Genomic DNA, 19,169 nt, shown 5'->3' on the forward strand with positions numbered 1-19,169 from the left:
CATTATGTTGTAAGTTCCATAAGAATACTTGGAAGAAAATAGAAAACTTTTCAAGTAGTGTTTTTAACCCCACACACCAAATTAAGCCGAGAATGCCCCCAAAAGCTTCTGGTCTCCACTGGAACTGCAGATAGTACCTTCCTTGACCTCACCTACCAGTGTCCTCAGATAGTCAGCTACCTTATTGCAGAGGCTTTTGAAAAGTTATACATGTATATGATCAAGGTTATCTCTTGTTATTTCTTGTTTTCTCTTCACAGCATTGAAAGTATATTGTAAGTTCCAAAAGATAATACGTAGAACAAAATATAAAACTTTTTAAGTAGCACTTGTATTCTGCACCCATAATTCTATGGCAATTAATGAGCACGGCTTTCCACAAGTATCCACTATTATTTCCACCTTTAAAATAAATGCTTTTATACCCAGCATGCACATAAAGCTCATACCTTCTGTGCTGTTTTGTAAAGTTAACACTAAAGATATTTTCCTTCTGCAATGTGTGCAGTGCTGAGAGAGTTCTTCCTTTTATTTGCATTCATGAGGAGCTAATCTAGTACAAAGCATTCAGTATTACCTTTTCACTGTTTATAAATGTTCCAGTAATAATTGCATTCCTGTCCAACCATCACTGCTTTTACTCCTGTTCATTTATGAGACTCCAACGCTGTGACACAAGAAGCATATAGATACAAATGGTGATCAAGGTCCTGGCATCTATCTTTTTATGTGGTACTGTTTAGTTCTTTATGAAATCTTTTGATAACAATAAAGGTACCCGACTTAATACATCTACCGTACAAAAGCCATTTTTGTCCATTACAAATACCTCTGATAAAAAAGACAAAGGAACAGCATTGGGGCTTTTAACTACAGTTGCAGATAAAAAAAGACATTTGGCTAGGAACACCAGCCTTTAGAATTTACAATCCTATGTGTGATATTATAAAATATCAAAATGTGTGAAATGGAAATATAAAAAAGTACCTATTTCCTATTGTGTTAAATACTCCTCTGTGGACATAAGTACGTTCCAATAAGTGTTGCCAGCCCTGTAAATTTGTGTTGTGTTTCTTTTTATCAAAACAGCGTCTTCACAGAGCTCTGAATACATCATTCAATGAGGAGAAATTTCAGCAGAAATTAAAACGCCTGGAGAAAAGGTAAATTGTCAGGTTTAGCACTGCTAGACTTTCCATTGTGATGGAGGAAAATATTTTTCCAGCACAGGTTGTTTTTATAGCCCTCAATAATGGCTTGCTAAAATGTTGCACAGTGAAAGCTGAAAACTATAAACTGTAAGACACACATATATGCTGTTCTTTCATATTTTGGCAAAAAAAAAAGAACAAAAGGGAAATATATGAAAGGAAAGATAAGTAATTCTGGTACAAGAGCATCACTTTATACTTATAACAGTCATAGATAATGTAATAAAAAGTGCAAACTTTGCCTAGGACCATTAACTTATAGCAGCTAATGAACTGTTTGTCTTCAAACATTTAACCAATGAATGCTACCTGCTACCTGGCAGCGACAGATTATTATGCATGTAGCAAACTTTCCCCCTTTTATTACATTAGACCCTTAAGCCTTCCATTGGATTAACTCCAGTTTTAACTATACTGCCTACCTAATGTCTTCAATTACCCTTAATTACATGGTAATGGTGTGAAAACACTGTATTTTAACAATGGCATAATAAATATTTTTTTCCATTATTCACAATAAATTTCAACCTTATCAAAGCGTATTGCCTCAGAAAATGTGGGGTCAAATTAGAAGATATTGTATTTGTGCATTTTTGGTGATATTGAGGTAGATCTCTTGGAGTATTTATGGAAATGTTTGAGCCAACTTGTAATATTTCTAAATTATAAATTGTTTAGAGCCAGGGCTTGGTGCAGAAGACACATATATGACATTTTAATTATTTCTATTTTTTTTTTTATTGTTTGCCATAAGGGAAAATTAAAAACATCAAAAAAAAATTCTATTATATTAAATCACACAGGGCAGAGTAGTGTTTATTAAAGTACAGATCACCTTTTTCTCCATAGACTTCCATAGAGTTTTCATGTGATAAACAGTAAGATAAACAGTAAGAACTGAATTAGGAGAAAAGTTTTTTCTCCTCAAATTCAATCTCACCCCCTAGTTTTCACATGATAAACCATAAAATAAAGTTTTCTTGTGGAATTGTATCTTGCCCTTATTCATTTTGTCTGTCCTTCAGATATACAAGTATGGGATCCGTTATCTGGAAACCCAGAAAGTTCAGAATTATGGAAAGGCCATCTCCCATAGACTTCATTATAAGAAAATAATTCTAATTTTTCAAAATTATTTCCTTTTTCTCTGTAATAATAAAACAGAACCTTGTACTTGATCCCAACTAAGATATAATTAATACTTATTGAAGGCAAAATAATCCTTTTGGGTTTAAATTATGTTTAAATGATTATTTTAGTAGTATGGAGATCCAATTTACAGAAAGATCCTTTATCTGGAAAGCCTTGGGTCCCGATCATTCAGGATAACAGGTCCCATACCTGTACTGAGAATGCACACCAGTCTATACCTATACTATATCATTACCATGGTCACTAATAGAGAATGCCTTTTATACGCTAACTCACTCAGGGTGCTACTGTGAGCACTTTTGCTATTTCCATTCATTTTCCATTCTTAGCTGTATAGGAGATATTTGGATTTCTAGATTTTTAATACCAGGTTGTAGGCTCAACCGTGGGGTTAAATTCAGAGAGTGCTTAGAAAGTGTATAGACAGTTAGAGGTCACTGACATGTTGAGCCTTTAAAGGAGAAGGAAAAGTACAGTTACTGAGGGGTGCCAAAATGTTAGCCCCAGTGTTTGTGATTACTTACCTGATACCCCAAGTCGGTGCTTCTGTTAGCAGAAAACTTCACCGGCCCAGGATACCTGTGAGTAAGAGATTCTCTTATTTCTTCTTTCTTTGTGCCACTTGCTGTACTGTAATTCATCTGCCCTGGGATCATAAAGAAAGACGACAGAAGGTAGAGGATTACTTGCTCGCAGGTATTTTGGCCCAGTGCTAACAGGAGCACAAGCCGGGGTACCAGGTAAGTGATTACAATCACTGGGGGGTGGGGGGTAGCTAACATTTGGCGACCCCCAGTGATTGTACCTTTCCTTCTCCTTTAAAGCATGCTCCTATGCAGAAGCCTGCCTTGCAGTATAAAACTGTCTCAAAAACTGCTACAATTGGAAAATGAATGTAAATAGCTAAAGTGCTCAGAGGAGAACCCTGTTTAAATATATATCAATTAATTTTATAAATCTAAGTTAATTACTGCTTCGTCTCTAAATTTTAGCAAATAGAGAATTTCAAATAAAAATTACTCAAAATACAGATGGGCCATTTTCTTTTTAAAGTTGAAACTGATAGAACAACACACAGCAAATTTTGATGACATATTTATCTTTGGAGAAACTGATTAAAATGCACCACATTATTGTGGCTACTCACAACCCATTATTGCCAGTGATCATGATGTCCCACGTGCCATTGCCCTTACATTAAAATAACTTGTGACTTCAGCTCTGGAGGCAAGGTTTTTATATATTAACACAAACCACTGTCACTATTGTTGCCAGGAAATGCAAACATATGCAACTTGAAGAGCATGTATTAGTAGAATTAAAGGGAATGTAAACACAGTTTACCCTTTGTCCAAATGTTGCTGGACTACAAATTCCACCATGGGATTCGGTGCATCCCTGTTATAAAGCCAACATTACTTAATAAACTCTGTATGTAAGATGACAGCAAAATGACTGAAATAGAGCTTGCAAGCAGCATTTAAGTATTGAAATCTCTTTAATTAGTTTTTCGGTTACAATTCTTTCTGTTTTGGTCATCTGCATCAGAAAAACAAACCCCAGCCTAGCACAGCTGATATACTGAAACTGACCATCTGATTATAAGCTAAGGCTCTGGGCAGAAGCAAATTTAGTCTGTGTTATTACATAACTCCCATAATCTTCTAAAAAGAAGTTTAAATTCTATTTCTATTAACAAGAAAAAAAAATCTTTCCAATATGCCTCAGTAGAGCATAAGATTATGCTCAAGCAATACAGCAACTGGACCCTTTTACAGATCAAAGGTGGATATGAAGTTATACCATTAACCTTATATAATACATATATTTTCTGGTGAATTGGTATGCAACACTTTCTTGAAACTCAGCGATCTTGCCAGTACCATTTTTCACTAAGAGTATTTCTGAACTATTTCCAGCTCTAAGGATGAAACCCATTTTTTAATGAAAGAATCATAATTACCATATAGTGACTTAATGTGGGTAATGAGCAATGCAGGGAATTGTGTCATCAGTATCAAAAGCAGACAAAAGATGCTAATATAATGCTTATATTCTGTGTGTTTTGCACAAGGTGTGGCCCCTGCAATGATTAGTACAGAATCTGATTTAGACTTCCTTTTTTCATGCATTATAAACGGTGGAAGGATTCTGACTAAATCTTCTCATTTACTTTATTTTCTGCTTGCTCCATAAAGTAGAACCTAAGAACTACCATAACTTTGTATGTGCTTTATAATTTTGCTATAAACTTATTTGCACAATGTTTTTACATTATCCATCTGACCCCCATGTTTGTGTATGAGGGGGCTGCCATAAATAAGTGACAGGTCAGCAAAACAGTCAGGTTTAGGAAATACAAGTAACAATTACATCCCAGCATAAAATTATCAACATGTCCTATATGTAACTTTAATGTACATCAATATTCTGAAGTCTAGTTTTTTTTAATGTCAGTCTAACTTTAAGGGTACATTTTTAGGAATGCCAAGGTAACTGATGGTCACTGTAGCCACCATACCTATATTTTGGTGCCAGAGATTTAGAAGATATAAATAAACTACAAGGCAGTCAATAGAAAGTCATCAACTCAATGATTCCCTGAATTACAATGGCTGAATAATATTGTATTTATTGGTCTGTCTCTTCGTTGTCTGTTGTTTTCTGTCATGTTATGGAAATTTTTAAGCAACAGTTATACACGTAACCAAGCCTTTAATATTTTTGTGAAAAATGATCCATTTCTTTTTGTAACTAATTATAGATCCTGGCAACAATATCATCAGGTAATTTTAAACTTATAGCATGTAAGGATGTTAAAAACCCCGCTATATCTAATACCCTTATGTGACATAGTAGAAACTTTATTTGGGCTGCCCTACGTGACCTTGTAACTATACAAAACTCATATCCTTGCAAATCTTCTCCATTTTTTCTTCATGATACTGGTCATTTTCCTGTTTGCCAGACTTTGGGTCACTGAACCTTGCAGAGCAATCCCTGTTGTGAGTAATCTTTCAAGCAATTAAAAGCATTTTCCCAACAGTTTCATAACTCATACCAACCACTCTAGGGCATGCCAGACACTATATTAACCTCCCACGATACAAAGGGAGAGCAATACAATCAGGGCAAACAGACACATCTTAAATGCCAGGTCCACCCCTGCTGTGTAGTAGCTGTGTGTGATGAAATGTCTTGGCTATAAAGATAGTGATAAAGACTAAGACAGATCATATCACAAGTGGAATTTGTCTGCCAACTAGAAGAGTCAATTAATTTTTCTTCAAACTAGCACTTCTTATTCAGGAGACTGCACAGTATTGCAAGCAATATAACAGAGGGAGAGGTACAAGGAAAATGCACTTGCCAGCTGTGCTGAAAACAAAAAAAAATGAAGATGGAAGTATACTAGATTTATCGTATTATTAGATTATATTATTTTTATTAATTTGTACAAAAGACTTCTGATTCAGTGTGTTATGATTATAAAGTACATTCATTCTGAATTTGGTAAATACCTGCAGACTAGTACAAGGAAACCAATCAGCAGAAGGAATAGTGAACCCTATTAACTGTAATAAAATGTTTGTATGTAGATTCCTCTGTACAGAGTACAGAGTTGGAAGGAGTATGCTTTAAAGCCTTGGACACTGCTACCCTGGCCTTTAGGGCAAAGCTCTTTGTCTGAAAGAGATAGCTCAATTCTCTCCCACTGGTAATTCCCTTTTCTTTCCATACTCCTTACCATGTAAAGTCTATATAAACTCTGTGATTTCTTTATTCATGGTTCTGACTCTTGAGCTCAGAATCAACAGAGCTTGTGCCAAGTAAACTTTGGCTGTATTCCTATTAACAGGCATTTGCTTCTCCTGCTCTATCATGTATATATATAGCACTTATGCAGATATGTGACTGTCTTTGCTGTGGAAATAGAGCTCTGCCACTTACTTCACTTTCAGAGGACCAGCTCCGGGAATAGATGATACACATGCTTAGAAAAGTAAACATTTGTGAGTTAGATAATGTGCTACATGTTAATGAAAACAGATGTACCTGCTTAGCTGGCCCTATATTTTTATATTTAGGGGTTTGTGCATAAGAATGAACTAGCAGTGAGAAAAACCCCTTCAGAACTGTGAAACTGAGAAAAAAGTGTTAAGGCATCAGCAAAAATGACATTTAGGAGCAGTTCACATAACCTGTTTGTGTTTTCTTTTTTTAATCTTATAAATTTAATTTATATGTATGAAACAACCTGAATATGGTAAGTGAACCAACTTTTCATACCAAAAAATAACACAATACACGACTCCAAGTTGGACATCTGACCCATATAACCATTGGGCCCATCCCACCCACTTTCCAACCCCCAACCAATAGTATAAGAGTAATAAGACCTTTGTGGTTGGGCATTCAGACATGGCCCAGTCCCTAGTAATAAGCTAATCTTACCTGTATTGCTTCACTGAAAAATTCTCACTAACTACAGAATAATTTGCAAAACGGTGAAAAATTCATAAAATGCAGGTGACGTGCGACAAAAAGACTTTAGTTTGATGCACAGCAGATTTTTCCGCTCCAAATTTTCGTGGAAGTTTAGCTGAACAATTAGCCAATGGCGAGATGTGGAAATTTGTTGCGAATCCATGCCTGCCAAAAACAATTCGCTCATCAGTACCAGTCTCCCTTCTACTGGAGGAGACCACTTGGCAGACTTGAAAGCAAGACATGAAAGAATTACTTCGATAGAATTATGGTATTTAATTTTGGTCTGGATCCCATTAATGATTTTCTACCCCCAAATGAGACACGTGTGTGGCAGCGGTGGTGCCAGGATGGGGAAAAGTGGACATACAATAACAGAGTTAGGAGCTGACAGCATTTAGAAAATGTTACTTACAGGAACATGGATTTTTATTGTGGAAAGGTATAAACTAGGTCATTTTGCGATGCATTATTTTATTATGTTGCCATCTTACATATTCTCCAGGGAATTGAAACACTTTTAACTGATATTAAAGTAAATACCATACTGGGCAAAACTCCCCATCTGAAACAAATTTACATTAAGTTATTGTCCTTCAGCTGAAAGAATAACAATAGCAAAGGCTTCAAGATATATCATTTATGAGTTTTCTAGAATTTTGCTTGCATCAAAAGGTATAATTTGTTGTATATTGAAGAGAAATAACTATGCAGTATGTCTATGACAATTTATTTTCAAGATGAGAATTGGCAGCCTGTGTTTTGCTTTAATTACCAGTTCACCCCAATGGTTTTTGAGGCTGGTATTCCACCGTTACTTTACACGTTTATAATACAATTCATAGCTAAACAAGCCCAATCTTTAGGAACATGGACACATTATTTTTAGCTGCTCGTGTATATATCTATATAACATCCCTCTTTGATATTGACAACAAATATTCCAAACAATGTCATAATAATTCAAACATTTTATTGCGAATATAATGAAATAATATATATTTTTCTCACTCTACATTTTTCTCACTCTGTGTATTTTTTCTCACTCTGTACATTTTTCATATTTGTTGTTGTACTGTTTTTCAATCAATGACATTTTAAATGATTTGCTTGGGTTGTTTTGGGCTCTTTTATAGAAAGTTTGGAAAATCTAGAATTTATTTTACAATTGCCGTTATGGGAATTAAGAGGTGAAAATGATCAGATTAGGTTTAGTTGTCTGGTTTATTTAAATCTTTTATATGCCTACAGCTCAGGAGATGTAGGTATTGATTTTTTTTTTTCATGGAAAAGTTTTATTTTACAATCAAATGTAACCTTGTGAACTTTTAAAAAGACTGTAAACTGTAAAACTATCTGTTGCATTCAGTCTTATTACATGTTAAACGTTTATACTTATTGTAGCTAACCCCATGTCTCACTTATCCGAAACATTGCTATTAAAGTTACTGACACATTTTAAATTGTATTCATTGAAAATGGGAACTGAAATGCATTAAAAAAGAAAATCTTTTGAAAACACTTTCCTATTATAACATCTTTACCCACGAAGGTCATATATGATAGTAGTCTCTTTATGTACATGTGAAGAAATACTTCATTTTGCCTTGATAAGGTCATCCCCGGGAAGTCAAAACATTCTTGTGAATGAGTTATAAATCATTATTGAATTCTCAAAGTACCACAAGATTTTTAGGAAACTTTGAAAGAAGTTACCAGAAGAGCAAGCACATCAGTCATTGTAGTTGCACAATTATTTAATGTGTCAGGCGCCACTGCCAAACTCATGACAGCATTAGGCGGCACGTTAAAACTCCATCAGGAAAGTGAAACTGAGGTAGAATAACTGAGATAAAATAAGAGAACTCATCAACAGGCATAGCTTGTCACTTAAAAAGAACCTCTAAAAGAAATAACCATCAAACTAAACATACTTTTTAGCATTACTTGATTTGTATTAATGAAACATATTGTGCTTGATCCCAATTAATCCTTACTGGGGCCATAGCAATCTTATTGGGTTTAATTAAAGGAGAACTCCACCCAAGCACAACTTAAGGTTTCTGAAAAGTAAACATGGTTTCAAGCAACTTTGCTAGATTTTCATGCTTTTTAATTTAGTAATATTGTTTGGAACAGTTACCTAAGCCTAACCCCTATGTTGTCCTGCTGATCTGGCTGACTACTTTGAAACTCAAAAATATGTATCAGTAGTTGACTGATGCCAATAAGGAAAGGAACATCACAGCGCAATGCATTGTGGATTATGTAGTTACTGCATGCTGTCTGCAAACTGTGGAGAAGTTGTTGCATTTTGTAACATCAATGTTGTAGTCCCTTCTCCCCGTCAGGATTTCAAATGATGCAGAAAGAGAAGAACTGTTTTGCAGCTGTATTTCAGCATATAAAGTGGTATTTATTCATACTTTTTGAAGAAACAGATTATGATGATGGGTACTTTAGAGGTTTATGTGGGGCTATGGTGTTTCCTTTTAATGTTTATATGAATTTTTAATAGACTTAAAGTGATCAAAATTATGCAAAGATCCTTTATCCGGTAAACCCCAGGTCCCGAGCATTCTGGATAATGTGTCCCATACCTGTTTGAACAAAAAAAAAGTCAAGGGCAAAATTTAATTTAAGGAGAAAAAACTCATTCAGTTCCTGTTTTTCCATAGACTTCAATAGGGTTTTCATGTGAGTAAGTTTTTCTCATTGAATTGCATCTGGTACTGTGGTGAAATCTAGAATTTGATTTTCTCATCAAATAGAATCTGGCTTATTTTGAGATTTTTTTTGTCTGCAAAATGCAGCAAAATGTATGTGCTACACAAAAGATCAACTATCAGTTAGGTAGGTATTGCTTTGACAAATGGTTGGACTTGATGGATATCAGCTACTATAATAAAAAATCCACAAATCATTTTACCTGAAAAGCAGGTGTGTAACTATAGAGGAACAGACCCTGCAACTGCTGGGGTGACTAGGAACAATAGGGGGCAGTGGGATAAGAAGCTCTAATATATGATTATGAAAAATGTATTGTTCCCAAGGTTTAGGGCGGCAAAATATATTGCTGCGTGGGCCCAATAACTGCTGAAAAGTTAATGTAGGTGATAGCTCATATACTTCTGTAAATAGGTCACATATAAATAGTTCAGTGAATTCAAGTGCTAATACATAAGTCAAGTCATTGGTCATGACAAAAAAGCAAAAATCTAATGCAGAAAGGAGCTATTTTGTTGCACCATCTTGCAGATAATAGTTCACATTTACAGCTCCCACTCCTCCCTTGCACTCTCCTACCTTCTTACTAACAGTTTGCCAAGTGTCCTTGTTGAGGGTTTTATATTTGACAGCCATAAGCAGGAGCCAGTAGTGGAAAGTAGTTTTTATGGGCAAATAGAAACTCTTTACACATGAGTTGGGAGTTGCGTCTTCCAGAAAAAGGGGGCCAGAATCACTGCAAAAGGGGCTATACAAATTGAGGTGGTGTTGGCAGACTTTATAACCCCACATGCACAAAAGGGGTGAGATCAGTGTACATTTCACAGTGTTCTCATGTTTTATACACCTTGGTGGCATTTGAGTGAAATACTATGCATATTTTATACTGGAACAATCCTTCTTAGAAACATTTTTTTGTACTCCAAGCTAATTTTAACTTAATGAGGACACTGGGCAAGCCAATTCCTGCTAGACAATTCCTCCGCTATCTACAAAAAATGCACTGATTTTAATACAAATGAATAGTTCCTAGTCTGTCGAAAGATATCAAAGAGAAAACAGTGGGAATATCATGAATTGGCTATTGAGAGGTAATCTTATTACGTTTTATAAATGTAGAAGATGAAAGCATTACATTCTTTACATTCCGCCATTACAAAATAGCTTCTGCGGTATCATGTACCAAAGTATCTCTATTTCTCTTTAGTCTAAATGCACTTTTAATGCCTTCTTCTGTGAGGAAAATCATTCAAGTGTAATTTAAAATCTATATATATATGTACACACACACATGCTTTGGTATTAACCAAATGAACTGAACAATGAGAATGTTTTTATTCCTTCAAGCTGCCATAAACATTGATATGTTTTGATCCACCTGGGACTATATACAGTATATATATTGTTGGTTTTAAACAATATATTTTCAATAAATCTTTGATAAAGTATTGAAGGGTGTGCTGGCCACGGATGATTATTATTTTCTGCATACTCATATTTTGGCTGTGCACCCCACAGAATATTGAGCCTTGGAGTGCTGACACTATTTGGACTGATATATATTTATGTATATATATACACACACACACATACACTAACATACCCATAAACATGCAAGGGCTACTTACGCTTTAAAACCTTGTTCTTAATCTGGCTAAACATACATTCACTGCGTACATTGCAGTCTGCACAACAGGTGCATTGTGTTTAAGTTGTATAGTTTCTGAATGGCCAACCAGCTTGTTTAGTTGTTTAGCTGAAGGGACAAAAAGCATACAGTATGTAAAGAAGGCGTATCATTGTCATTTGTCGGTCAGCTAGTGATAATGATAGAGTGATCTCCCACATGCATCAAACTGAGGCCCTGAAAGATCAGACTGCAATTACAGGAAATTATGCAATTGTCTGTTAATTCTCTCAAACAGTCCAGTTGTATTCCTTACTTTATGTCCAGTTTGAAATAAAGGGGCATGGTGGAGTAACCACTCACCTACTAGGAAAAAAACTTTACTGATGAAATCATTTAAGCTTTATGTCCTCAGATTCTGACCTATAGCTGTGAATTTTTTTGCGGCGAATTTGCCGCCTGTATTGCAAAATAATCCGCCAATGGCGAAATGCAGAAATTCACCACAAATCAATGCCTGGCAAATTATTTCACTCATCACTACAGTAGTTAGAGGTTTTTGACACTGTCTTTTTGTGTGCAGTTCGAAAAAGTAGAAAAAGTAGGTTTTGGTGCGACAATTCAAAAAAGTCTTAGTTTTGTGACTTTAATGTGACTTTTTCCTGCACAGACTTTTTCAGTTTGGACTTTTAGGTAAGTGTCTGACATTAGTGGAAATGAGTTTATTCATATTTTTAAAAATACAAAAATGAGAAATGTTAGAGTTTTAGTAAATGTGCCCCAAAGCATACCACATTCCGTATAAGATTTATTTATTTATTTTCTGTTATTTATATAGTGCTGGCATATTACCACAGAGCTTTACAGAGATTAGACATCATTTACATCATTCCCTGCCCTAGAGGAGCTTACAAGGTACAAGGTCCCTATCACATTCACACACAGACTATGATCAATTTAATCAGAAGCCAATTAACCTGCCAGTGAGTTTTTTTAGAGTGTGGGAGGAAAATAATCAACTACTATTAGTTTAGGAACAACATATGAAATCGCACAAAATGAATGCCTTATATCAATGAGGTTCAGTTATGTCATAAAATCATCAAGCACACAACATTACAGTGGGTTTTATTACCTCCTGATGTAAACCTTAACTTTTATGGCATGTACTTTGCAATGATGATTTTTTTAGGGGTAAACTTATTTTTAGAGGCTTTTTAAACACAAAATGCACAGTGAGTGTGTTGTATTTGCAGTATCTGAATTTTGAGGCATCTACATTGCAGATTCATTGGTAATCCTATGCATCTTTCTAATTAAACTTTTAAAAAGATCCCTGGCCTGTTTTATCTTTGTAGCTGTGAGCATGTGGGAGATAAGATGCTGCAAGCTTTGAAATGGTTTTCAGAAATTTTAATACAAAACACAAACTTTTAAGATTAGGAAGATAAACAAAAGGTGAAGTTTACAAAATGTATACTAACCTCATGAAGTAATGGAGTACACCCCAAAAAGTTGATGGTGTGCTAATGGCTAGTGATGAGCGAATCTGTCCCGTTTCGCTAAAAAATCTGTAAAACTTTGTAAAGATTTGCAAAATAAACACAGAAAATGACGCATGTAAAAAAAATTGTTGTGCGCATCAAAAAAGGCCACATTTTTGCACCCATTTCACAAAACAATGCCTGGTGAAAATTTTTTGCTTATAACTACTAATGGCTTGAATTCAAAGGGTAAACTCATTTTTGCAGTGTAATATCTATGACCCCTAGATTTTTATTCTGTAAAAATAAAAATGTTATCACCCCCAAAATCACCTTAATTGACCACAAAGCTTAGCTTTCAGAGAACAAAGAGACATTACTCCCAAATCTCCCCCTAACTGCTCTTCAGGCTGAGTACCTCTGGCCAACTCTTCATGTCTTTATAGTGGGCCCAACTACTGCCTTGTAGCAAAAGAGCACACACGGTTAAAAATCAATTAAACCAATTTATTTTTAGTTGAAATATTGTGTGAAAAATGAATGGCACTTGAAGGGTTAAACCACTTTCTCGTTCTGTATATTTTCACCAAGAAGAGCAATGTTTTATGCACAATCAGTTATGTAAATGACTGATACAACCTCTATAGCTTTCTAAGCCTGTTTGAACACAATTGGCATTATTTTGTTATTCATGTTGTGCTGAATTATCCTTTAGAGCATGTTTAATCACCAAAAAGGGGATGATTAAATCCTACTTCACGTCTGTATGCTAGGACATCAATTAATTATCTCTGGAGGTAGCACAAAACTATTTTACTTGCTATTTGCTGCATTCACTAATTTTCTTGGTTATTCACGCTCCTCTTTTTATTTCCTCTCCTGCATTGGCCTTTTTGCCACATTTATCGCACCTGAATAGGTAGCTATTGTTCAAGAGTGATTTATTTCCATTTATTCCCCTGCAGAACACTGCTTAGGCAATTGTTATCTTTCAAGACAAATATAGGTTAATTATAGCAAAAGCAAAGCTTTAGATCTCTAACACTCATATGCAATGCATGATTACTTTTCAATTAAATGCACCATTTACTCTAAAAACTTGGCGTTCTTATTTGCCTTTTACACAAAACTTAAATAATGACTACTGAATAGTTTGGAATAAAAACTTAGCCAAGATCTTCTGGTAAATGCAGTGTGGGATTCTGAGTAAAGGTGGCCATACACGAGGCGATTTCGCTCGTTGTGCGATGAACGATTATATCGACAAACGATCGTATGGCGATCGAGTTCCCATACGATATGCCATCCACGGGCAACGATAATTCGGGAAAGATTTTGTCGCATCATTATCGTAAAATACCTACGATCGTACATCTACGTACGATCGATGTCGTTGCTGGCAATCGTGACATGCGCAGAGAACAATCGTTGAAAGACAAATGTCTGACACTCACACCAACTGGCAGATTTTATCGTTAAACGACCAAAATTTTTAAACCTGGCCGATCGATTTTGGGGACGATAATGTCGGCTCGTTTAGTGGGCCGACGATCGTTCGTACACCACCAACTATACGATAACTTAACGATAGCATCGGATCGTTCGGGAATCGGTCGTTTGTAAGTAAAAAATCGGTCCGTGTATGGCCACCTTAACACTTTAGAGAAAACAGGAAATGTACTTATTCTAGAGAAAACATTTATTGCTAAATTGAGAAAACTATTTGGTCTGTAGAGTTTACAGGAAGTGCAAGGGTCATTGCCATTTACGATCAAGGGAGCTTGGTCTTGACTTCACTGTATAATGCTGTGTAGTTGCTGTTGGCAGCCTTTTTTGAAACTCCATGAAGTCTAAAAGTAATAAGACATCTAGTGATTTGCTTTCTGGCAGGCAATAAAAGAAATAACTTCTAGACACAATAATTAAAGCTCAAATACCACTTATGATGAGTAAAAACTATTATACATTTATTGCAATCCTTTATTGCAATGCAGTAAAAACAGCAAAATAACCCCTTATATGCAATAACTATTTCATGTTTACCCAGCACTTAATCATAGGCTCCAAATAAAAGAATGAAAACCTTCTACAGGGAAAGGGTCAAAAGGAGAAATAAGTATACTCTAAGCCAGGGATTTGGGATGAGTGTCTGAAAAATATCTGAGAGTTCCTGCAATGTTACAGCTTATAGTTAGTTCCATGTCTATGGCAGAACATCAACAAGTTGATGTCCCCAATGGTTCTGAACAAATTAATGGCACAGGAAACAAGGCTGGAGCTAGGGGTAGGCAGAAGAGGCATATACCCACAAACACAGTTGGGAGTAGTACAATAAGAGAGGGAGTAATTAGGTGGGGAAGGTATGGGGACCATTTTGGACTGAGCACAGGGTGGGGTAATAGAGGGTAGCAAAGCATTCATGGTGCCAGGTAAAGTAGTATTGCTTTAGCCACCAATACTACTTGCCTTGGCTTTAGAAACCAGCTATATACACCTGAGCTTATATTTTAAGGGATTAAGTTTATATTCTGTGGTTTGCGATACTTTTGCCTATTCTTTAAATGAAGAAACATCTATGGTTTCTGTTATCCCTGGCACTGAACAAGACTAAGAAGCCAGTTTCACATTAGTACTTCCTGTCACTTCCTGATCCCAAAGAACTCCAGGGGAGCTGATAAAACTAATTACCCATCCACTGAAAAGCCTCTGATAATGAACTGTTCAAAGGCTGCTATTTATTGTTCTAATAGCAAAGGTTTAGCAAAGATATTTTGAGGTTTTCTTTCCTTTTTAAAGGGGCAGTATACCACCATATTCAGCACGAGTTGGGCTGGAATAAATTGGGCTTGAACTAAACAAACTTTTTGCCTATTGTTTTATTTAAAATTAAAATATATTATGAGCTAAACAGGGCAAAATAAAACAATCCATGTTTGGTTCTTGTAAGATAGTTAATTAGACTCCCAGTGCACAGCTATATCCCATGCATAATGGACATCTGGTCATCTGTAAGTCAAAACAATAACAACAAAGGCTGAAGTAAGGGGGTTGATTACTTCCATCTGAACGAGACTAACCAATGGAAGGAGAATAAAAAAGTTCAAATGAGATCATTTTAAGTATATCACACACCAGTTTACCAAGCTAATCAAATTCAACTTTGCACACGATTGACTTGAGCAAGGTAAACAGTTAAAAGTCAAATGGTGCATTAACCTATTTATCCATAAGGGAAAAAAAGTTTAAAATGTACTAACTACTGCATGTCAAATAACAAAAGAGCCTATTCATCAGGACCGGAATAATGGACAGCTAGATACCAATCACTGAGGTCAAACTGCACAAAAATGGTACAAATTAAGTAAAAATACAAGTTTCTGCATTTCTGCCCTATTAACAAACATTTTGTGAGCATCTTGATGACTTTTTTATCCTGTATGGTACTCATAACCCTCACTTCATGTGCTGTGGGTTAGAATGGAAAAACAAGGAGCATTGTTTTGACAAAGAAAAGAGAAGAGTTTAATATAGGTACACAGAAGGAAATAAGTAGTAACTGGGCTTAGAGAAGTAGAAACTTGAATATAGGTATAAAAGGTTTTAGCTGCTTAAAAATGACGCAGCTGTACTCCTAGTAACTGGGTACCACATATCAAATTTAGAGAACATTAAACACACCTTTATTTAAAGCTACATTTTATATTGCCCTTGTTTAAAAGTTGTGTCTGCTACTCATGACTGAATAGTATGCAAAGTGGTTGAATGTTTTATTGTAAGATTTTTTTAATTATTTATTTCTTGAAGAGACCAAGTTATTTTTAACTTTTGTGATATATTTGTTAAATCTCCTCATTTATTTGTGTATTTGATAAAGGAAATGCTGTTTACTCAAGAATAGAAAGACACCATTTTGGTGTGCAGTTATAAAGAAAGTCTGAAGAAGTGGTTCCATGGCCGTTTAGACTGCAGTTAAAGTATAAGTTTTACCATTATCACTGATGCAGTACTAGTGCTAAAGCTAGGAAGTTGCTTATCAAAAATGATATTTATTCCTAGTTAAACCATGTGTTCTTTTGTTTTAGGTGCAATGCAGGAAACAGTCAGCAGCGGGTATGGAACACATCTAACCAAGCCAGCTGTAACAGAAGGAAATATATTTATAAAGAAGCACACAATGAATTAAGTTTTAGGCACCAACAAGATTTACCTTTGCCTCAGCTGAGACGAGAAACTCCAAAGCTACTCACAACAAATGGCAAGGCTGAATCCCTAAACATTTCTAGGAACTCAGTGGTGAAAGAATTGTCAGAGCTGGAAAAACAGATTCAAGTTATTAAGCAAGAACTGCAAATAGCCATGAACAGAAAACATGAACTGGAAGAGTACCAGAAAACAAAAAGGACTTCTGAATCTTAGGAGACTACTTCTTATTATTACAACAGAACATTTATAATCAGCAGTCATGTTAAGAACAGAAAGTACGTGGCCATTGGGCACGTTTATTTGCAGCATTTCCTACCTTCTGATTCCTAAATAGATTTGTTTGTCTTTTTGTAAAATCTAACCTGTATTTCTCTAGTCTATGTGAGCTGTTAGCAGTATGGAAATGTGACCTTGGACTCTTTTAAAACCCAGAACCACACTTGCCCTCCTATCCCTTTTATGACATTAAATGAAGGTTTTCACTTCTGAGCCCCTTAATGTGCATTAATAAAACTAAAATGATTTTGAATTATCGCTGCAGTGTCCTTTGCTAGTATTTTTACCTTTTATGAAGGGAATTTGCATTTAATGTGTGTCTCTGAAATTGAAATTTCAACGGTTTAAGGCTAGTGAAGAATGAGGATGAGGAATTAATTACTCATTCACTCTGTAATGGACTACATGGGGAAGCAGTACAAAGTGTTTGATGAAACCTTAGAACTTATTACTTTTACAGGCAGGTCACTGAAACACTATAATAGAGGTTTTAGTTTCATTGGACTTGGTGGCAGATACCTGAAGATCTTGCACTTTGGAATTGAATGATATATGTGTCTACATTACTTTCGGTTTGGTGTATAGTAAACTGAGACTTGCTTTGAAAAAATATATATATATTTTCTAAAATTCAGTCTTGCTGATGTTGTATTGTAGGTTTAAAATAATCTCAGTACTGATACAGGAGGAAATAATATATTTAATATATATGGTTGCAAGCTATGAAATTAAAATGCTTCCAATATACTATGAATATATTTTAAAAATAGATTCACCATACTCAGTATGCATAACTATTTTCATCTATTTTTTTTCCAGGTATATGCAGATAAAGAGGAATGTATACACCTTTATTAAAGGCCGGCTGAGTATGTTAACAGTGGCATTCTAAGGCAATAGGATATAGGACTTCATTTTGTTTGTCCTACATGGTTTTTGCATTATTTAGGTTTTTGTTCTGCAGCTCTTCAACTGGAATTAAAACATATTTATTTGAATAACAGTCTGGAAGGTGGATAGGATAGGGCCTGGACAGAATGATCAACAATAACATTTTTGTTAAGGGTTTTACTCTTGGCCAGTGAGATAGCAATTGAAATTTCAGGAGACAGGTGGACTAGAACAGCAAATAGTTGCAAAAACTCAGTTTAAAAAGGAAGACCATTTTCAGGTTTTTTCTAATATCATTATCTATGCCATAGGTAAATATGGCACTATTCAAACAAAACACCAAACCAATGCACTTTTATTTAATCACATTGGGAATTGACCTGAACATTTTATATTAAAGTCTTTTTGATGATAAAATGTATTTTACGGGAGATGGTACAGGAGGCATAACGTTATTTCTGCAAGAGATAGCCAAATAAACAAAACAATATTTATATTTATCTGACCACTCTAACTGCTGCAGCTACTGAAACAGTAATTTTACACATTTACTGAGTATATAAGAACCTCTTTATTTGTCTAATGGAATGTTCAAAGCTGTGTGGTGAAGGGTTGACAAATCTATATTTATAATAAGCGCTGTTTTACAGCCTCATCGCAACAAGGGATCTAGTTAGAAACAGCTAAGGGGTTAGGCTGGGGGCTTAAGGTTGCCTATTCACTCCAGTGCCTGGAGATTTAAGGTCTCAGAAGGCTAAAACTGTATTAACAAAAGAGGTCATTTTCCCCAAGAACTTTGCCGTGTTTGTCAGATAAGCATTGTTTATATGAAATGTTATTCCATAAAAAAAGCTCAATGTGTCATCCAGTCAGGCATCAGATTTGAGGGAACACCTCAACTCAGTACTTTCTGAATGGCAGTACACATACTACACTATTTAGCTCTGTAATTATATGACAAATAATATAGAATAATACAGATTAAGGGGTGATTTCTAGAAAAGTAAACTAGCACTTTACTCCCTGGTCTGTCTTTTATGGTGAGGGCCCACAGAGCAGCTCAGTCCCCCGCGATAGATCTCCGCTATTGCAGGCAGCTAACCGTTCCAA

At 35.4% G+C, this 19,169-nt stretch overlaps 1 protein-coding gene across 1 annotated transcript in view; it reads left to right on the forward strand.

Annotated features, from left to right (window-relative positions):
- grin3a (glutamate receptor, ionotropic, N-methyl-D-aspartate 3A) overlaps window positions 1-17,425 on the forward strand; it is a 183,265-nt gene extending 165,840 nt beyond the window's left edge. Inside the window, exons 8-9 of the mRNA XM_002938539.5 lie at window positions 1,090-1,163; window positions 16,772-17,425. Of these exons, the coding sequence (XP_002938585.2) occupies window positions 1,090-1,163; window positions 16,772-17,105 (408 nt within the window). The 3' untranslated portion in view covers window positions 17,106-17,425. The remainder of the gene's footprint in view (window positions 1-1,089; window positions 1,164-16,771) is intronic.
- Window positions 17,426-19,169: the final 1,744 nt, after the last annotated feature.

Source organism: Xenopus tropicalis, chromosome 1 (genome assembly GCF_000004195.4).
Source record: "Xenopus tropicalis strain Nigerian chromosome 1, UCB_Xtro_10.0, whole genome shotgun sequence".
Classification (NCBI taxonomy): Eukaryota; Metazoa; Chordata; class Amphibia; order Anura; family Pipidae; genus Xenopus; species Xenopus tropicalis.